We start from the raw sequence: 22,573 nt of genomic DNA, 5'->3' as shown, positions 1-22,573 counted from the left end.
TGTCAGCCCTCCGGAATCAAACAACCTGGGGCCGTCTTTGAAAATCCAAACCCTCTAACCTCCCTGCTACATTCACAGATGTGAGAGAGAGAGAGATGTCCGGAAATCTCGACAAAGCCTCGTCCGCCAGAATGCTAGCGCAGCCGCAGTCACAGCTAGCGCTTGTGTGAGAGCGGGGAGAGTTGAAAGCTTTCTCACAGGAAAAACATCAAAACAGCTGCGCGTTAAGATTGCCAAAAACTTCTGGCAGGTTCTCCGGTGGTGATCAAAAAGCATTTTGGGGGGAACTAAACATAGGAAATGAAGGCTGAGAGAAAACAGAGGTCAATCCGGGAGCAGGCTGAATATTTCATACTCTACATTTAAACCTGAATTAGACTCGGCTGAAGACGACATAACGATCATGTGAACAGATCGAGGCATAGATTGACACTGATGTTCTCAGAGTAACAGAACTAGGTTACGCAACTGTAGCCGATTTCAGTGTTCAAGTATTTCCTCCCTGATTAAGAAACGAGTCGTTCAAATACAGGGCATGATGGAACCGTGACAACTAAATCCACGTATTTGTCTGAGTGATGAAACAGTGTGAGAGTATAGAAAGGGTGGATTTTTAAAAATACTTCCTCTGACTCACCTATGCTGTGGTATAATAATGTCTTATCATTATTAGTAATATTATTATTAACTATACTGTACCATCTCGTCAGCGAGGCCCTAGCTGTCTGGCAAAGCCTCGCGGATTTGACGGCGTATTGCCTGGTAACTCTAGACAGCAGAGTGGCGTGAGTAAGTGGGTGAGTGAATGACAGCGTGAGTGAGTGAGTGAGAGAAAGAATAATTGAATAAGTGAGGAAGTGGAGAAGTAAGTAGTAATAGGTGAGTGTGAGGAGAAAGTCATTTGTTTTTCTTTAGGGGTTGGGGGTGGGGAGGGGTGTGGAAAGGCTGCAGGTTCACAGGTGAGGGTGTGTGGATGTCTGTGTGTGTGTGTGTGTGTGTGTGTGTGTGTGTGTGTGTTGTTTGTAGCAGTCACACTGAGTAAGAGTGTGTGAGCCTTGTGGTGCGATTGCTCTGCGACTGTGCGCTTCAAATGATCTGAGTCTGTGTGTGACCATTGGTTGTGTGACTGTTAGTAAAATGCATGCCATGCATTTTAATAACACATCAGTATTGTCAAGGTGAGCAGCAGCAGCAGCAGCAACAGTGACATTAGTGTACAGTATATATAGAGAAGTGGACAGTGAGGGTGTGGGCCTCGGAACAGAAGCACTTACCAAAGGACTCTGTGGTTAAAAAGATACAAAGAGAAAAGAAACAGCACAGACATGGCATTACAATCCCACAATTGGTTACACAAAGGAGTTGACTTAGTAGAAACACCCTGAAAAGCACTGGAACTCCTAAAAAGGTCAAGAATATTGAGTATCTAAACAGAAATGTGTGCTAAAAAGGATCATGAAAGTCAAAGCTATTTCTGTAAAGAGCAGGACTAACATACCAGGTATCTGCGCCTGACATTCTCACTTGTAACAATTGCTTAAATCCTTATTTAATTTCTTTTTTGAAAAATAAAGGTCAGAGAGGGGGGATCAAGCTCAGTGGAGGGTTTAGCAAGAGATTAAAAACATAACAAACAGTGAAGCAAAGAGGTCGTTATCCAGGAGGAAGCCAGAAAGACGGGAGTCCAATCACAAAAAAAAAAGGGGGGGTTGGGGTTTGGGGTCCAGACTTGGTCCCTAGAAGCAAGGAAGAGAACTACTGTGGCTACAGAGAAACGGTCTGGGAGCGGATTGCGTGGCTCGACTGTCACAGAATCTCTTCGACAATCTTTGGGCTTCTCTTTTGAGTAGAGCTAATAATTTCACTTTGAATAACGTGGAAGATCTGCCAGTCAATTTCAAACACCCACGCAACACACGCTCCGATCCGTGGGAATGAGAAAGAACAAAAAAAGTTATTGGACTGTTAAGTCACAGCAGTGAGCGATCTGCAGGAGGCCATTCCCTCTGTGCAAACCACCATCGCCCGGGTTTAACTCGCAAATGAAGTCAGTAGAGCAATTTATCAGAGTATAAATAGACGGATGCGTTTTGGTTGCAGACGTTCTGAGAGGGAGTTTTCCATGTTAAACCCTTCGTGATGGCGATTTGCAGAGGAAGACCTCAGAGCGATGCGGAGAGAGAGAGAGAGTTGGGAAGCGTCGGATTCACTTTTGGGGCCTTGGAAGAGTTTAGGAGGTTGGGCGACCATACACACACACACAGTCAACTCATACCACAGCAGCAGAGTGGGGCAGCTGAGGAGTACAGCCAGTAACCACCGCACAAAGGCGGCGGAGGAGGAGGATGGAACAGTAACAAGGACGGGTGAACAAGGGCATTGGAGGAGCAGAAAATCAAAACAGGCAGAGGGGGGAAAGACAGAGGATAAGTGGAGTGGATATTAAAGGAGGGATAAAAGCGACGTGGGAGGAAAAAACCTGGAGGTACAAATAAAAGGCGGGTTTAAGGGGATAAACTCTGTGGTTACCTGAGCGCAGCTGCTTGATTCGCCCGTTGTTATTGGACGTGTTAACCGGCAGGAAATCCTTGAACCAGGTAATTTCTGGGTCAGGGTTGCCGCTGGCAGCACACAGCATGGTGGCGGTCCGAGAGCGCTCCACCACCTTGAGCTGGGGGCCCATGTCTATGGTGGGGAAGCCCGAGGGCAGCTGGTCCTCTGGAAAGACACGGGAGACACAGGAGTCAAACACGGCTCACAACCCTCCACTTTAAAGCGGCGTGCTTGCTGAAAACACTGAAATTTGTTTGGTTCGTATGTTCAGGAAAGATCCAGAAATGTATTATTGTTATTGTTATGATGTAGGAGTTTAAGAACAAGGCTTGATAGGATTCACTCCACGGATATATTACAATCTTTGTGTTGGCTTCGCCGCCCACAATAAGCCTCAGACATGAATGTGTCACATAAACGGTACAACGACAACAAAAGGAGCTTTTTCTGCCTTTAATTCAAAGGATAACATCATATACACTTTTTGTTTTTAGACTTGAAAGACACTGAACCGACGCCGAACTGGCTTTGAAATTCCCCAGATCAACGGTCAGAATAATTTCAAATAGAGAGATTTGGTTTGCGTCAGATTGGAGCCGTAAATCAGGTCTTTTGAAGCGCATAATAATGAGGTCAAAGAGAATATGTAACGTTCCACCTAGCAAACCATCTCAGAGGAGCTCACAGGGGGGGCGCTGCTATTTGAAAAGGCATCAACTGAACATGAAACAATATTCTACCGTGGAATCAGAAAGCCGAGACGAGTCAAAACAAACTGACTTTAGCCTTTTCGGGGAGTAGAGCTCAAAAAGGTGAAAACACTTAAAGTGGTTTTGCTGTCAGGGAGCCAATCAAAGATGTAGGGCCCGGCTTTATTCGGTGGCAGTTTGGAGTCGAGGAGTGTTAGGGACGCCAGACTGAAGAGCGGCTTTCTTCTTCAATTAGAGTCAAGGTGGAGGAGAACTTTATTTAAGGCTCGATTTAGCTGCAGCAAGGTAAAATGTCAGCTCGGTGAGTCATCTGTAACAAACTGGATAAAGATAGACTGGGTGAAAAGGGAGCAGATGAGTGAGAGGCACACACGCCCGCATACGTTGCTGCTGCTGCCGGGTTTGATGTAGAAGGCGGCCTGTTTTTCATTTTTATCCAGAATCCCTTGTGACTTTATCCCTCTCAACCACACAGAGGCTCATTAACGGGAAATCCTAGCGCTGAGCCGCGCCGAGGAGATGCTAATTCTGGTGCCGGTCCATCGAACCGGAGCCGACAGGTCGCGAGACGCCGCCTGTGTGAGCGTGTGTGTGGCCTTTTAACGGCTCCGGTTTCGATCAATCACAATAGCGACAAATGGAAACATGGACATAATAAACCAGGACTACAAGATGAGAAGGTGTTCGTTGCACGTGTGTGTGTGTGTGTGTCGGAAGGGAGGGAGGCAAGAGGGTAAAAGTGCGAGTAGAATCGAATGGAGCGAGAGGAGAGAAGAAAAGAGCGAGGAACACCGGGGAACCATACGGCATGACAACAATCCAGAATCTCTCCGCTTTCATTAGGGCCTACGCTCACTTCAAAGCCGGCCCCATGTGGGACAGGAATAACGCATTCTATTTCATCTACCTTTGGGTGAGACACCTCGCTAAACATTGACGATGCAGATTTCTTGAAACCCTGCTAGCCCTGGATCGTCCGTCTCTGGCTCGTCTTTCTGCCCCTCGGCGTCTTGTGCAAACACCGGCGATGGAGCGGTGGGACGTAAACGTATATACGCGTAGGCGACGCACGGGCCTTTTGTGTTTATTGTGCGAGTGGATAAGTGAGGAGATGCGTTCGTGATACGAGATGATGCACATATTAACGGGACCCCCTCTCCCTCTCCCCAACCCCACAGAAAACACACACACACACACACACATCAGAAAACACACACACACACAACACCCTCTCTCTCCCTTTCTCTTTCTCATCCATCATGAGGACAGGTGTAAGTAACACCAATGTGTGTTTCAGTGCATGTGTGAGTGTGTGTGTGTGTGTGTGTGCAAGTGTGAGACTGAGCTACGGAACAGTTAAGCACCCCCTGAGGTCATAGCAGATGCGTAACCCTACGCTCCCTTGTTGATTCGCCTTCCAACACATCGCACTGTTTTATTTGGACAGCGTCCCACATCAGCGTTTCCACGGTGAGAGCTGCACATAATTTCACAGCTCATAGAGAAGCCCGGTCCCACAGTGAGGGGGGGCGGGGGGACGTCTGCGGGAACACTGTCCTCTTTATGTTAAGACCCCAAAATCAAACCTACACACTGCTGCTTTCAATGAATTTGTCATGTGTGAACCTAGCAGGCGTAACTCGGTCCGGGGGCCGTGGGAACTAAAGCCCGAACTGGCGGCTGGATAGGAATCCCAGATGTTGACAGGCAGAGTGGAAGTGCACCTGCAAACAAACCTGTTTTTGTCAATCATGCCTGGCTCAAGGGATACTCAGACACAGAGGGAGGGGCTTAAGATGTCCCACAGCTGGACAACAGCTCACAACACAGCAACAGGTCTGCAATACTTATCATCTTTGTGTGAATAATGCTGCAAAAATGTATTAATGCGGCGTGTTTTTATTCGCCTTGGGTAACGTGTGCCAGTATTTCATCACAACCCCATTGTGTCTGCTTAGATTACTCCCAATATGCACACACAAGTATGCAGAGTTTGCATTAGTTTGCAGGGAGATGACGCCGATCTGTTTGGAACACAGAATAAAGTCAACTGTTGCATTTGAATCATAATATTTGAATAATTCAATAAGAATCTCACTAGTTTCATTTGTCCTAAACTGAATAAATAAAGTATATGAATAAATATAAGATGAGATGAATAATTAAAACAACTTCGTCTTGCATCTTCATTACAATTTGAGCTTGATTCAGTTGAAATAAAAGACAAAAACACACAAATTCAGCCGACGCCTAACTCCCATCTCTCTGTACACCGAAGCCTACAGCACATACATGTGCAACAACTTCATTATTATTTCAGCCGTTGCCAATCAGGGCCGTTTACTGCAAGCCAAGGTTTCAATTAGCTCGGTTCTAATCCTCAGTAATTAAGCCGGCTGACCTTAACACTGGATCCCTCCTGTCAGTCAGTCAGTCAGTCACTGGAGCTGTCTCCTTACAGAGCCAGGGGGAGACGAGGACACATGACTGACAAGACTCCGTGCATATGCAAAGTGTGTGTGTGTGTGTGTGTGTGTGTGTGAGTGTGTGAGTGCACGCGCGTGTGTGACTCTGACTGTGTGTTTGTGACTGACATTTGCACTGACAGTCTATCAGGGGCTATTAGCAGCTCCCAGGTGGCCTCTTATTCATCCACAACACAATGACTCCTCAGAGGAGTACAAAGAGACTAATCACTACATAAAGACTGGCTGTCTTAGATTGAGGGCAAGTTCGAGTGTGTGTGTGTGTGTGTGTGTGTGTGTATGTGTGTGTGTGAGTGAGTGAGCACATGTTCTCAATAAAGGCAAAGATTGGAGAAAAGCAGATTGGAGTTTGCATCAGGAATGGCAGGAAAAAACAAAAATCGGCACATAAGCACACAGATGTACATGCAAATATTCACACCTGCACACACACACACACACACACACAAACACACACACATGTGGAGACAACATGTGAGACAGGAAAAACTCTGGATGGATGGAGCGGAACAGCACAGAAGATGCAAAGAGTGGTCTGATGTGAATAATTTAGAGGTTGCTGTGTAGTGGACCTAGTGCCCATGTGGACAGATAGAGACAGAGAGTGAGTGTGTGTGTAAGAGAGAGAGAGAGAGAGAGAGAGAGGGAGGGAGAGAGAGAGGATAGAAAAGGAGAGATGAGAGTATGAGAGAAAGGGTGAAACAAAAACCTAACACAGACAGATGAGCCAGAAGGAGAGGAGACCAAAGAGGAAGCAACCGTAGATGATGTGAATTATCCCTTAGAGAGGAGAGAGAGAGAGAGAGTGTGAGAGAGAGAGAGAGGAGATGGGAGAACAATTGGCTGCACAATCCGCCCCCCCCCTCCACCAGCATGTAAAGGCAAGCGATGTGATTATCCACACTCGGGCAGCTTCACTCACCAAGACACTCTTGAGCTTCGGCAACATAATGTTCTCCTAATGGACTCCAGATCCACACTAACATCACTATCTGCATTAATGGACTCCCGCTAACACGAACATAAGCGCCCACCTCAGCCGACTCCGGCCTGACACACACACACACGCGCGCGCCTGCACTTCCAACCTTCCTCTTTTCTTCTGTGAAAGACGCTTTTATGATGACACAACGCCGTGGAACCAGATATGATTATACATGGAAATTAGGGCTGTAGACGAATTCATGCATTTGAATAATATGGAATTTTAAGAAAGTCAGAACATATTCATTCAGATTTGCATGCAAGAAGTGAATTAGGTGATGCACAGACTTATCCTTTCCTTATGGGGGGAAGATTTATACTGGTTTATAGTTTTTTTTGCAACATTAAAAAAGTCTGCTTTGCGTGTGTGTGTGTGTGTGTGTGTGTGTTTACACTGACCTCGTAGCACACTGAGTCTGGTGGAGGCAGTGATCTCTCCCGCTGCATTGGAGGCGTGACATTCGTAAATTGCCTCGTCTCTAGGGGTCCTCAGGGGCTGGATCCTCAGGACCGAGCCGGACCCGTCGTCAAACTCTATTACCTGGTTTTGGGAAGAACGTATTTAATAAAAACCCTCCTCAACAAAAACCAGTGAGGCTTTTTTCAGCATGGACTCGTTCTGTGTGTTCAGCTGTTGCGCTGGCGTCCAACTTTCCAGTATGCGGGATGAAACCCTTTTCTCTTTTGGCTGGGGTTGTTTTTGAAAGTCTTGTCTCATTTTGTTCTAAGACGTGAGAGAAGCCGAGGGCGTGCGGAGGCTGGGGAGATATGAAAAGCAGCGGCTCCGTTAAATCCTTAGTGTCAGCGGATGCAGAGACTAGATCTCCACCAAACAATCACGTGGCACATTAACATAATCTTTGAGGTGGAAACTGGACGAAGCATCCGCTGATTAAATGTAACTTTATCTGTGCTGAAGAAGAAGGGAACGAGAAGCGCTCAATTCCCTCGGTAAGGACAAGAACTATTTTTATCGTGTTAATAACGGCTTCAATTTTCAGCCCTGCCGGATTGTGTATTTTACAGAAAAGGGCCTTAGATAAGTTTAATACATGAAACAAAACTGAACTAATTTAAGTTTTTCAGCCGACTGAATTCATAGGAAAAGAAACCGGCACCGTGACTCAGTGAGACAGTGGACAGAACCCTGGGAAGTCTAGGTTTATATACGTCGCATTTAGAATTAAATATGTACTCCGGTGCACAGGGAAACTAATAAAGCCGATAAGAATCTAATTTAACGCAGCCGAGGCATCGTTTGGCATGGAGCTCCAATAACTTAGGTGATGTTTGCCATCTCAAACTGACCTAATCTGGATCTGCTCCAGTGTTTTCTCCTTTAAATGAAAGTAGAACAGTAGATAACGCCACGCAAATCACATCAACTTTTAATCTTCATCTCTTAACATAAAAACAAACAATGGTGGATAAAAAGCAGTTGGGTCTGACACCACCACAGTTCCCTCCCTGCGTTTCCTTTAGAACCTTATGTGACCGTCTGGCACACGCAGCCTCCGACTCTGCAGAGGGCCGTTATCACGCTCCCTTTTCAGTATACAATACTTTATGGGATGAACATTTCAAAGTTATTACACCCATAAAAAAGGACACAAAGCTACAATTTCTTCCCTCTCTCTCTCTCACACACACACACACACACACACACACACACACACACACGCACACACACCGTACCTCGAATCTCTGGTTGCTGACTTTCTTGCCTTTCTTGTTCCACACTATCTTGGGCTGGGGGTCTCCTGTGGCCTGGCACACAAAAGAAGCCACGCCCCCTTGAACCCCTGTTTGGTCGTCAGGAGTGCGTGTGAATCTTGGGGGTGCTGTATGGGGGAGAGGCGTTCGAAGGGTTAATGTCATACCGGCGTAGGTCTCTGCTGTACTGGAGCGACACAGTGATGTGGAGGTGTGAGAGTGTGTTCTGTCTTACTCAGGTGTGTAAATGTGGACGAATGACACGATAACACAACACAAGATCCAGTCACACACACGTTTACAACCTTAAACAGGATCATTACAGAGCATTAAAGTCACATCTTTCTGACAACAAATCAATCTTATAAGCTTCACAAAGATAGGATTATATATGTGTGTGTGTGTGTGTGTGTGTGTGTGTGTCTGTATGCATAAGTGCACATGTGAATAAATGTAGATAAAAAGTGTTTTGAAGGACATTAATAGCGCAACAAATCACAATGCCATTACCACTCTGTGTGATCTACAGATAATATGCCATCTAAATGTTTACACACACACACACACACACACGCAGTCTCTAATGTATGAGTGTGTTTTCTTTCTGAATGCACTTAAGCGTCATGCAATATAGCGCTGTAATCTGCACATCTGCAACTATGTGACATATCTGGTGTAGTAGTAAAGAGTGTGTAAGTGGGGAGCGCCAGGTGTGTGTGTGTGCGCGTGTGTGTAAGCGTGCAGCTGAATGGAGAGCGAGAATAGAGAGAGATACTATATTCGCAAGGACTGTTTTAAAAGATTGGAGGAATGTTGCACACCAAAGCGGGTGGAGTGTATGTGTGTGTATGTGTGTGTGTGCCTGTATGTACCCACGGGCCGTACACGAGTGTTAAAGCTTCAGGAATCTCCAGTATATGCATCTATATATACCAAAGTGAGTGCATGTCTCTCAGTGTGCGGACGCTGCGCCGTGTTCTCCCTCTCTTCCTGTATCGCCAGAGGAGCTTAATATTTATGTGCCATAAAGGATTTATGAAGACTTACTCCTGACATTACCACTAAAGCCCCTTGTTCCCTGGGACGCCAACAATATCATAACTCCGGCCCTCGCTAGATTGTGACATCATGACATCAAAAAGATTCGGCACGTCAGTCATGGCACGTCACCGCCAGCTCGCCTACTAATGGTATTCCAACCAAACCAGAAAATCCCTACTTAAGGGCTTACTGCCAAACGCCCTGACAAAGGGAGAGAAATTGCTTTTTGCCGTTTAAATGGAGAGAGGCAGAATAGCTAAGCTTCCCGGAGAAAGAGAGAGTGAGAGTGAGGAGAACAGAGCGGAGGAGTGCGAGGGAGGAGAGGCGGGGAAAAGAAAGGAAGGAGTGAGGAGAGGGACAGATAAAGGAGGGTGAGGAGGACGCACCGACGGCAGCGGTGGGAGTGGGAGAGGAAAAGAACAGGTGGTGAATATGAGAGAGAGAGAGAGAGAGAGAGAGAGATACAGGGAGAAAGAAAGAGCAGGAGGGGTGAGCAGAACCAGAGCGCGTGAACGAGACAAGAGAGGAAGAATGAGTCAAAATATAGAGCAGGTTGTAAATATGACAGAGGGAGGCAAAGAGAGAGAGAGAGAGAGAGATAGAGAGATAGAGAGGACGAGAAAAAATGCCTGACAAGGGAAGCTGAGATAATAGGGACAGAGCGAGAGAGAGAGGGAGAGAGAGGGAGAGTGAGAGAGAGAGAAGGAGAGAGAGAGAGAGAGAGAGAGAGAGAGAGAGAGAGAGAGAGAGAGAGAGAGAGAGAGAGAGAGAGCCAGATGCACCAACAAATGTGTGCAGAGCCCCAAGCTGCCCAATCACCTTTTCACCTCACTGACCCCAAGCTATATCTACCTCAATAACGAAACAGAACAGTGTGTGTGTGTGTGTGATGCATACATCCACACACTGTCCATCAGTTTACGCGTGTGCATGTGCGCATTCACGTACATGTGCATGTATACTATATATGTAAATATAGTGTACATATATATGAATGTGTGTGAGGTGAGAGTTAGTAATCGAACGTGCGCCTCTGTGCCCAGAGAAAGAAAGAGACAGAGGGGGGAGGGAAGGATGGAGAGAGAGAGAGAGAATCAGTCTTTAAATCCTCTTGCTAATCTCTCCGCCACAAAACAAATGAAGAGTGTAAAGCCGGCAGAGCCGAGCTAAAAGGCACGGCAGATCATTCAATCGCTTTTGATCTCTCTCTCTCTCTCTCTCTTTCTCTTTCTCTCTCCCCCTCCATCGCTCTCACCCTGATCCCTCTCTTCATATATCTTGTCATACATGTCGTCTCAGGTTCTCTCTCCTCGCTCCTTCATCGTTACTCTTTCCTCCTCCTTCTATCTCCGGGGTGTTACACAAGTCTTTCCTGTCACATTGACTGACTTAATGAGGAGGAGGGGGAGGGAGGGAGGGAGGGAGAGGGGATGCAACCATATGCTCCACACTTCTCCTTTCTATCCCTTCTATCCTTCCCTCAATGCCTCCTCGTCTCTTATTCATCCCCCCCCCCCCTTATGGATCTCTTCTTCCTCGATTTCCCCCTTCGCCGCTCTTCCCTCAATCCAACACCTCCATTCTGCAGCTCCTCCGCCCTCGACATTCATCCTCCATCACTCCTCCTCCAACCAGGGCAAAAGTGAGGGGGCTGTAGTGTTTTAGAGGAGGGGGGGAAAAGGGGGGGGGCCCTCTGCTATCATATTTCACGCAGCGACATTTAGACAGTTCCCCGCCCGGGTCGCCTGAGGATGTGAAGGGTTCCTCCTCTCTTACTCCAGAGGAGCACTGAGACGTTTCACAAAGAGAAGATTTAGATGGAATTAGACAGTGTCAATCTTTCCTCTGTCGCTCTGTGTGTGTGTGTGTGTGTGTGTGTGGAGGGGATAGAGGGTGTCCTAAATAAAAGTCACTATACACACAGATCTGACCTACACAGCAGATGTCAGAGATTACGAAGCGAGCTCTCCTTGATTTGCTGTTTAATTTACGCTTTGAAGATGATGAAAAGGACTAAATGCATCGAGTGAAAATAGTCTTCCCGGTAGACACACACCTTTTATACTGCCTGGGAATGGACAAATCCTGTGCCTCACCTCCGTCTCACCTTTGCACGACAGATTGTAAAAGCATTTCGTCCTAAGACGTGGGTGAAGTAATGGTTGATGCAGCGTCACTGGAGTGGCACTTAGCCGTGATAAAACTAAACGAGGCTGTAGGAACCACAGGCAGATACTGTAGATGGCAGATGCTGTGTTAACCTTAGGGGGTCGCGGGGAGATCGTACGGGAACAGATGCCTGCACAAACCTTCGGGGGCGTGAGGGGGGGTTGGGAGGGTGTGTGTGTTTGTGTGGTGGGGGGTTAAGGTATAAATTTCAGAATGAAGCGCGCGTGGATCAGGTTGTTTTAATGCTGAGCTTAAAAATGGAGTTAAACCAGCAGCTCCGGCGGCTTAATGCCACTCTGTTAGGATGTGTTCAGCGACATGCTCTTGTATAATCCACGTCTGATTACAAATTGGTTTGATCTAGTGTGGAACTTTGGAACATATGGTGACACGCAAAGAGCAGGGAGACACTCCAACACCGATGAATCACTTGTTTAGAGCACCGTGCTGACTGATCCTTACACAACTCGAGTCCGAAAAGACGAGCGCGTTTGTATGCTCTCCTGCTCCTCCTGCTCCTCCTGCTCCTTCTTCTCCTGTGCCCTCAGTTCATCACTTATCTGATCTGATGTAACGAGGCACAAAGCAGACCGGCCCTTTCCAAATAAATCAAATCAATGCGCGGCAACAGGCTCAGCTGCGTGAAATGAAGCTCCTGTGTCGTACTGCGGGCATCAAAAGTAACAAATGAAGAGCGAAGAAAGGTTCCACTCAGAAAGAGGTGCATTACCACGGGGAGCGCCGAGCCGGAGATAAGCACAGAGAAAAGGCTTTCAATAATACAAGACACAGTTTGAGGTGAAAGCAGCAGATGGGGAAGGCCGGATGCTGGTGGTCGCGAACCCTATGGGTATGTACGTATGCGTGTTTGTGTGTGGGTGTGTGTGAGCAGAACGCACGTCTATTTTTGCTCTCGGGCTGAAACGAGCATCGTCTCCCAGGGGAGGAAAGGGGATAAATGGTTATTGAACTTCCTGATCAGATAGCAGCTACGTTCATGAGTAAGTGTGTGTATGTTCACATGCACGACTTTGCTTCTGTGAGGGTGAGTGTGTGTGTGTGTGTGTGTGTGAGGGCGGGAGGGTGATATGAGGTGAAAAGACTGTTGGTACAATTTGCCAAGCATCTGTGCCTGCTCCTCATTCTTCCATCTGTGTGTGTGTGTGTGTGTTATGTGGATAGTTAGGCATGTAAAGTGTAATTGCAGTGGTTCCGAGGGAGAGATCCAGCTGCACAGAGTCGTATGTGGTGTTGGTGGGCGGCGAGCTGATGACTTCCTAAATGAGGACCGAGTCCAGCCTGTCAGACAGGGTTGAGGAACGAGGCCAATATGGGCGCCGGAGCCAGGGCCCTGATAGGCAGCCTCCAGAGCGGACGGGCAGCCGGCCAGCACCATAACTTAAAACACATTAACATCAAACCGACACATTAAGAGCAAATTATCAGCTGCTCGCCTGTGTCTGGGAAATGAAATTGGATAGATGAGGCCAGTAAACACGGGCAGACGGCTGTCAGCCTGCTGCAGCGCGCCTGAGCGTTAACGGCCCAAAAGGCCCATCTCAGCATCCGGAATTGAATTAAACAGTCACGTGCTGCAGCCGATCGATAGAACGTCACAATAAAGATAAGAAACAATTGAAATTTCAGTAACTGTACGCATCTGTGCGGCGTCGCATCTCAGCCTGGAGTTTAAGACTGATTTATTTTCTTTGTGGCGCCAAAACAGTTTTGGGCCACGTAAAGCTGCTTGTTCAGCGCTGATCTGTGGTCGTGGGTTACGTTTAGCAATTGATGTTATTTTCACTTCATTTAACATCTTAAAATCCCTCACACTTAAGCCAAGGCTGAGAACAGAACCAGGACGTACCCCGCCTCTCAGCCTGAGAACCACTACAGTCACACACCGGAAGACGACGGCTCAGAGTTTCTCTTTACTAATCAGAGTTTCTTGCAAATAACAAAAACTGTTTTTGAATACAGTTCTGTACATCACTTGTTGCTTACGTCATCACTTATCACTCCTACACTGACGCAGCATCACGTCCAATTAGCATGCTGTTTACCCGCCGTGCTTGGCTCCAGGTCTGGCTAGTGCCAAGTTAATCAGGGTTAATTTGTTCAAAACACAAGCGCCGGAATTAATCAAATGGGGTCTTATTTTATACACAGGTCATTAAAGTCACATGGTGCTGCTCTTTACTGGGTCAGGTCGGGTTTTCCCATACAGAGGAACAGAGCGTTTTCTCAGCACATTACTCACAGCCCGGCGCTCCGCTAAGTTAGAGTGGGGCTAACGCTATCCAGGCCGATGTTACTCACAGACGGCTGCTCCTGCTAAGCTAACACTAAGCTAACCATAATCAGAAGCGATTATTAATGGCCGGGTGCACAGCTATGCTAGCTGCTAACAGCCTGTCCGCTGCAGGGTGAGGCTGAGGCATGCTGGGACACTTCATCTTCCTCCCTCTCCTCCTCCGCAGGCTGGCGCTCTCTGTGCCGGGCTAATCTGTCTCGCTCAGGGTTTGACGCTAATTGCTGAAGATGGAGAACTTACTAAAGATTCCAGTTAGGAAGAGACTAAGTAGGGGACGTTTACTGAAGTATAATTCTGAGGTACTTGAAGTTTATTTGACTATTCGAAATTGGATCCTTGGTACATTTGACAGCATGAAGTTACAGGGAAATGTCACCAATTTGGAATGTCAGCAGGTGACATGGAGCAGGATTCAGTAGAAACACAAGCTGAAGCACATGAGCTGCCACAAAAATGACACAAATTAATGCTGCGGAAAAACAGATGAACCATTATTTAATGACTGAATTTGTTAAGTCGATAAGTGCCATGTGAATTAAAATGAGGAAATTAAGGGACATTTTCAACATGATTAAATTGAATTTTTGCTCATTTCCTCCATTTCCTAATTGACATTAGCATAAAATGTTTTGGGACGTTCCTAAAGCAAATCATTTGAATAAACCAGGTTTAATTCCCCTCGCTGATGGCTGTGATTATAGTAAACTGACTGTACTACTGTGTAAACGAGAGAAAGGGAAGTCTGCAACTTAGGGGATAATTAGATAATAATTCTTAATTAAAGGGCAGAAAAGGTTTATGTCTGTATCACTTTATGTTTTCAACTATTATGATACATTTCTATATTCAATAATGATGTCAACTAAGGATTCTCTGGACATTTCTGCATGTTCGTCCAAATCAATCATCACGGAAAAGAAACCCATCTAAGTAAATAACTCTGCACGGTTCACTTTAACACCCTGCACTAATCTCCCCGGGGCCAGTGACCTTTGAACTTGGCCTCGACCCTTGCCACCCCATCTCATTCCAGTGGATCCTGACTTGACCTCATCCGTCAGAAGGAAGACGAGCAGACACTTGCACGGAACCAGATACTTATGACGGCGTAATCTCTCCTCTGACCCAAACGCTTTATATGTTACTGCTTATATTTACTTATTAGAAACGCAAAAGAATCCAATACACGCACACACACGCAGCGAAATGCATGCATGATATATCAACAAACGCACACATCTGCCAGTTCTCACGTACATATTATTGTCATGTTGCGAGCGTATATAAATATAAATAACAAGTATCGGCTTTCAACGACACAAAGCACCGACATGTTTCAAATCCATGTATGATTCATATGTTGGGCTGCTTGTTGTGCAGGTATGAGGTCTGTCACAGGCTAAACGCTGCACATTCCACTTCACAAGCCGATAAATGATTTACTGCAAAGACAAGGAAAAGAAAGAAAGACATTTCTGAGTTGAACACAAGCAAAGAAAAGGAAGATTGGAATTTTTAAAATGTACTGTTTTGCGTGTCGTGATCTGAGTATTTGAAGGTTCTCTCCGCCTCCAGACCCCGTTAGAGAAACATTCTCGGATTTTACATTTCACCACTCTGCTTAGCCGGCCCCTTATGTAGACAGACTCGTTGAATTATTAAACCCGTAAAATCTGTAAAATACAAAAACACACTGGTGTTTGGCTAAAATGCCAGACAGAATCTCAAATCACGGAGTCATGACGTGCGTATGAAAAACACTCACTTATTAAAACAAATCAGCCTCTCGCACTTGTGCCTGAGGGAAAATCAGAACAGAAAAACTCACGAGTCAACCAAGGAGATTCTTGTCTAAGACAGCTGGCTTTGGGTGCCTTGCTCAAGGGAGCTGACGGCAGGCGCAAGCTATGCTGCTGTCACTGCGGGAGATTGACCCGACCGCTGTCTCATACCTCAGGGCCACGTGAGCGCCCGCAGCACGGCACCACACTGACAGGTCAATCAGTCAGCACATGAACTACTTCTGTACTCTTCTGCACTCACACCTAATATCTCAAATATGAAAAGGTCAGATTCTCAGTAAGCATAAAGCGACTTTGTTATTAATGTTGCTGCTTGTTTCTTCTTCTTCACTAGGAGTGTGTTTTGTATTACTGAAGTTATGTGAATGGAGGCAAAGGAGTCGGAGCCTCGCTGGGTAGAATCCTAAACACACGGCAGCCCGCGTACCGGAGCAACTTGTTTGATTTTCCGTGCAGCTTTCCTCTGAGCCGTTGTCATTTTTATCGCTTTCATCCGAGCCGAGAAGAGGAAGAAGAAGAAGGACGACAGCTTGCTGGTTCGGGGGCAAACGAGGGTCAGCGGGAAGAAACCTGCCGTGGCATTGTTTCATGTCGCGGCAGGATGACACGCAGAGAGAAACGGCTTCTCTCACCGCTAACGTGGGGCCAGTGGCCTAGTTTGAGACGGGATCAGGGCATTATTCTTAATCCGGCGGGTAGATGTCACACGCACGCAGGGGGACGCATGCGCACACGAGACGCGACGGGGAAACAAAAATGGGGGGAGAGATTAGAGAGCGGCCGCTATGAGAACACTCATTTTCCAAAACCTCTCTGCAATACGCCTTACAGATACCCCCGGTCCACCAGAGTGTGAGTGTGGCACACTAATGTGTTTGTTAGCTCTATACATCAAAAAGCTCTTTTTCTGAGCGTTTGTAAAATCCTAAAATCCAAAACACTTTCAAATTCCCAGTGTTGATATCAAAAAATGGTTTGCACGACGAGATAAAAAGAAGAGAACAGAAGCGGCTTTCCTTCCCTTTCCCCCCTCCGTCTCTCCCGCTCTGGATGGATTATATGGATGTTCCAGCGTCGGGCGGAGGAGGTGCGAGGAAAGGAGGGCAGGGGAAAATGAAAAATAACAGAGGCGAGACAAAGTGCGAATCCACTCTCCCTCTCTATGCCCTGGCCGGGTCGCCGCTCCTCCCCGTGCTCTCGGAGAGGAGGTCTGCGAGCGCCACGGCTTTGATGGATGACTGGGGCCTTTTCCTGGGCGACCCTGGGACTCACCCGGGGGAGAGGAGGGCACGGGGGCTGAGAGGGAAACAAGAGTGGTTCAGTGTGGATGTGTGCATTTAATGTGCCGCCCGGCTTGTGCTTTTGAAAAACACTCCGGGGGCGGACATGGTAGCCTCGGCCTCATCCTCCTGCGCCCGCAACCCCTCATGCGTGTGTTATGGAGCCCTGCATGAGGTGAGGAGGATGTCTAATCAGCGTTTCCTCGGGCAGCGCAGCCCCCAGAAGCTTCCGTGCTGATCTCCCCGTTCACCAACGACTCCTGTCTTCTCTTTCACAACTTTTTGTCCTCCAACAGTCCCTTTTGTCTTTTTACATCTTTTTTTTAAGGCAAGATGTATATTTAACAATGCACGCAATTGGATTGTCTTAACCTTTGGCCACGTCAGTCCTCAAAAATTACACAACTTAAACTGCGAGATTGTGAGATGGCAGAACGTTTCAAGCTAAAGCTGAAATTTTTACACTTGAATGAGAAATCAGTACTTTAAAGGTGTTTCGGTGCCGGGATCGTTGCCCTCATAATACCCGCAGGTGAATACAGTATTCACTCAGTCCAGACATGTGAGTGTGTGAGCGAGGGTGCTCATGTACCTCTGTGTTCTCAAGCATATGCCTAGTTAAAGTGGAGTGTAATCCAGGCCTTAGTCGCGCCCCAAATGAGGCCGTTTCATCACTATTGTTGTGATATTAAATTGTTTATGATCTCTCACACACAGAAATACACATAGGAAAGCCCGCACATACAAACACATGCAGGAATAACACAAACACACACACACGCACACACACACACACCAGCAGTGGGGAAATTATCTGACTCGCCATATGTGGTCCATCTTTCCATGCCAAGTAATACTGGGATGGACAAAAACAGCTGGCTGTGTTTCAAACACTCAACCAATAATCTCCCTCTCTCTCACACACACACACGCACACACATACACACACTCACACTCACACACACACACAGACATTAGGATGTGATTAACAGCAGACTAGTTTGTAATACAAAATAGAATGAGCGTCTCTGTTGGTGTGTAGGTGTACGTGTGTGTTGATGCCTCCAAAAGACGCAGTGCATGTGTGTGTGTGTGTGTGTGTGTGTGTGTGTGTGTGTGTGTGTGTGTGTGAAAAGCTCTTACAGTCGGCATCAGCTAAGAAGAGGAAGCTGAGGAGGAGCAGGCCCGGACTGGCAGAGTGCATCATGGGATATGTCAGCACATGCATCCTGTATCCGCCGTGAGCTCACTGCCTCACTGTATGATAGGAAGATAGGAACAGGCCCTCACAACCTGAGGAGAGAGAGAGAGAGAGAGAGAGAGAGAGACAGAGAGAGACAGACAGACAAAAGTCATTAAAATGGTCACAAACCCAATTTGGAGCGTCTCCCTCCACACACATGCGCGCACACACACACACACACACACACACACACACACACACACTTGAAATGTGTGCACACCCTTTCGGCCTTACACTCCAGCAACACAGCTGCTTCTCCCCATCTCGCTTCATTAGGACCACACACTCATTGCTTCATTGCCAGAAGATTGTTAGGTGTGTGTGTGTGTTTATAAATGTGTGAGAAAGTTAAAAGATGATTAAGAGCTTTAGAATCCCAGCTCATGGCAACCGAAAGAAGCATTAAAGCATCGGTGGGATTCTGCTGCAGTTTAATTATGATGGCCACACGCTGCAACGCTCCGCTTTACTTTAACCTGAGACAAGAATCAGACTGAAGAGACAGGAGAGACCAATGAAGAGATGGATGGAATGAGGGAAAGATGGATGATGAACCTGTGTCTCCTCTTGTCTCTGAGCCTCCCAACCTCTGACCTGAGCAGCCCTGAGGTGACACACCAAATATCTCTCCTTTCTCTCTCTGACCAAGCCTCCTCCTTCCCGAATTCTGATGTTTGTTTCCTTCTTTTCCTTCTCTTCGTCTCTGTCTCTCTCTCTCCATCTCTCTCTCGCTCCCCCATCTGTCTCTCCGCCATCTGTAGCGTTTGGTATGAAAATCTGGCATTAGAAGAGACGGGTGTCTGTCTGTCTGTTTGTCTGTCTGTGCGACAGAACCCTCGCAGCTCCGATCACGATCACGTGACGCGGCGCATCACTGCACCGCCGCTGCTGTCCAGAGACTGACAGCCTCCAGTGAGGGACGCAGAAAGTGAACCGGGCTGATGGTCATACGCATACATTCACACATGCATGCATATGACCAGCTTGAAGCGTGTGTTTACGCCTCTCTGTGTGCAGGAATGTTGATGTTGACTGTGTGTGTGTGTATATGTGCAACTCCCATGTCACAAATGTCCATTCTGTACTGTATGTGCACATGGATTCAGAAATGCCACATAGCTCCCAAACTGGACCGAGTCATCCTCATCATCATCATCATCATCATCATCATCATCATCATCACCAGCAGCAGTCTAAATCCTTTTCACTCCTGAACAAGCCATCTGATTAAAAAACACAAGGGTGGGAGAATATGATGGTTGTGTGTGTGTGTGTGCGTGTGTGTGTGTGTGTGTGTGTGTGTGTGTGTGTGTGTGTGCGCGTGTGTGCTCGCCGGGATCCAGAGCTCTTAGCGTCGCTGCAGCCGAGGCAGTAAACAGCGAAGCGCACACTGGATTTTCCACTTGGGTTGGTTTGAAACAATTGCTTTGGGATAACCTAGATCTCCTCCCGCACAGGCAGAAGCCTCGGCTCTGTGATTTACACTGCCGGGTGGAAGCCGGTCTGAACTGTCAGCGGGCACAAACTCGGCTTATAATCCATTTAATTTGATAGTTTTTCATATTCTTTCATTTCAGCTCAGCTTTTGTTAAGTTTTGATCTCTCTGCTTCTTACGCTGGCTCCTGTTTTAAAGGCGCCGTGTCATCTTCTTCATTAGCTCGGCAACGCATAATTAAAACCGGGATACATTTACATAAAAATCCTATCAATTCCGTTTTATTTCTGGGGGTTTCGCACAGCGAGCTCGTCTGCCTGAGCGCCAACATAAAATATGGATCCGAGGAGGTAAATGTTTTAATGTCACAGATCCCTGACAAAGCGCGGCATCTTGGCTTCAGCCGCTAATCACTCCCACTGATTTGGTGTCACTGGAAAAGCCTGCATTATTTAGTATCTCACTTCACAGCGTGTGATGTTAATTAAAGAACTGAGATAACACAGAGAGAGAGAGCGAGGGAGAAAGAGAGCGAGAGAGAGAGAGAGAGAGAGAGAGAGAAGGGGAGAGCCGGCGAGAGATGAAAGTCGAGTGGTAAACAGGGTTAAGAAAAGGCAGGTTGGAGGAAAAGACAAAAAGAAACAGCAGATAACCTGAGCCACACACACACGCGCACACACACTCTGATTGTAATCTGGGTGGCTGTTGTCAGTGGTATTACTGAGGGCCTAACAGAAAGCCCACCTTGGTGCCTGAGCTTGTGAGCCTTTTCACTTACATAAGTCCCTCTCACTCAATTATACACTGTCTGCCTGCGAGGGCCCGCAGCGCTCCATCACACGGACGGCTGGGACGGAGCTCAGACAGAGCAGAGACTGACTGAAGGAGAGGGACAGGCTGGCTTATGGGACTTCAGAGGACATTTCAAAGAGAGAGAGATGGAGAAAACGCTTGACAATAGCTGGGATCCAGGGCGGGGTTCCCATTTCTACATCTAATCCAAGGTGGGAGGAGGAAGAGGAGGAAGTGATGAGGGCAGAAGGGTGAGGAATCAAAAATGAGGGCAAGTTATGACACAGAAGAACAGATGATCTAATACAGTAACTGAGAAACTGTGGATTACTTTCTAATGTCCCACTAATAAAGTCATCAGGCAAAATTGCAATAATAATCTTCAATTGTTTCCATGTTGATCTTGTTGATCGAGACACGGGTTTGGAAAAGTTGAAAGCAAAAGCAAAGAAAAGTGAGAGGGAGAGAGAAAGAGAGTGAGAGAGAGCCAAAATGGGAGCAAACAGGCAGAAAGTGTGTGTGTGTGATATGAGTGAGGAGGGAACAGGGAGTACAAATGGAAGGTATAGTCCTGCTGCAGTGAAAAAAAAAGACAGAGACAGAGACAAAAGACAAAGCCCGGAAAATGTGCAGCTTCAGGCAAACCATGTGCCACAAAAAAGAACAGTGCGTCTCTTAATTCGATTTGATATTCCCAAACGCTGGGCCACCAAATGCAATTAGACAAACTAATTAACTTATTCTATTTGCCCTGTTGAAACGGCGGCCGAATGACAGAAATGTCAATGCAAAAAAACAAACAAGACGAGGCGAGCGAGGGCGACGCTATCCACTGCCCTCCTGCTGAGGTCATTACTCAAGGACTGACCTCAAGACCGCAGGCCGATGAATCAATGATGTCTCGGCTTTGCCCGGACGAGAACTGGATGTAGTAAGTGAGAAGTCAAGTCAACATTATTCCTGTCCTTTTGCGGGGAATACATATCCGTCCCCATGACTGATCACCGCGGGGGGGCTCCATCACTGCAGGGGGCTCCATCGCCTTTCCAGATCTAATCCCAATCCCCCACAAGCCGGAAACATAACTTTCCTATTCGAAAACAAGATGTACAAATATGAAGCAAGACGATAGCAGACGCGCTCATAACGCCACAAACAAGACGTACAGAATGCCTGTCATGCCTGGGAGGGAGCGTTTGTTTGATTTATACCACTACCGAGCACACTGTACACATACGCTCATGCACACGCTGATTACCAGTAATCTGTCATCTCCACTGCCGCACACAAACAGACTGGGAATGACGGCGGAAGGAAGGAAGGAACCCCCCGGCGGGCGTGTTTTTAAGAGAAACGATCCTTAAAGTAGCTTCGGTGCCTGAGAGACAGAGGTTGAAAGCTTCCCGCTGGGACTTTAATGGGCTCGGCACAGAATGACTCACCTCCCTGGAACATACAACAGCGGCTACATGCATGTGGCTGCTGTGTGTTATATGCGTGTGTACGTGTGTGTGTGTGTGTGAGAGAGTGACAGACGGAGTGAATCCTCCATCGGTGAGCCGCCTCTCGAACGTTTGCAGGAATGAGTCACGGATTAACCCCCGATTGGATTTTCAATGATTCACATGTGCAACTTTTTTTTTTTTTACAATTTGCGTAATGCTGCTTTCATTTTTCACCGTTTAGAATGTTTCTCAAATTGTCGCTCCTGCAGTGTTTAGAGGGGAAAAATGGGACAGCGTGTCAGAGAAATGGACAGAAGTCGAGCGGGGGGACTTCCCTGCCAATAAACATTCCAGGGCCGGATGATGTTTTCCTGATTGAACCCCGTTGATCTCAAAGGGTCGTTCTGAAATAGCCGCATGCAAAACAGAATCCCTAGGAGGAATTTGTCCGCTGCACCGGAATCCTGGTTCCCTTAGACTCCCAACATGTTGCGGTGAAAACAAATTGACCCCAGCAGGAGTTTTCACCGGGAGATGCGGCTCCGCAAACCCAGGGAAGACATTTGAGTCGGAGCTTTCGGGGCACTGGCAGAAACAAAAAAAAA

General features: G+C 47.1%; 1 protein-coding gene across 1 annotated transcript in view; it reads right to left on the bottom strand.

The window, feature by feature from the left end:
- The window catches only part of LOC142994858 (receptor-type tyrosine-protein phosphatase delta-like), a 50,907-nt gene that overhangs the window by 12,597 nt on the left and 15,737 nt on the right, over window positions 1-22,573 (bottom strand). Inside the window, exons 2-5 of the mRNA XM_076145733.1 lie at window positions 18,196-18,345; window positions 8,429-8,574; window positions 7,133-7,274; window positions 2,530-2,718 (exon numbers count right to left, since the gene is read on the bottom strand). Of these exons, the coding sequence (XP_076001848.1) occupies window positions 2,530-2,718; window positions 7,133-7,274; window positions 8,429-8,574; window positions 18,196-18,280 (562 nt within the window). The 5' untranslated portion in view covers window positions 18,281-18,345. The remainder of the gene's footprint in view (window positions 1-2,529; window positions 2,719-7,132; window positions 7,275-8,428; window positions 8,575-18,195; window positions 18,346-22,573) is intronic.

Source organism: Genypterus blacodes, unplaced genomic scaffold, assembly GCF_046128005.1.
Source record: "Genypterus blacodes isolate CSIRO-AG114 ecotype Tasmania unplaced genomic scaffold, CSIRO-AGI_Gbla_v1 ptg000030l_1, whole genome shotgun sequence".
Classification (NCBI taxonomy): Eukaryota; Metazoa; Chordata; class Actinopteri; order Ophidiiformes; family Ophidiidae; genus Genypterus; species Genypterus blacodes.
The sequence above is the reverse complement of the archived record's forward strand: the minus strand, read 5'-3'. Positions and strand labels throughout refer to the sequence as shown.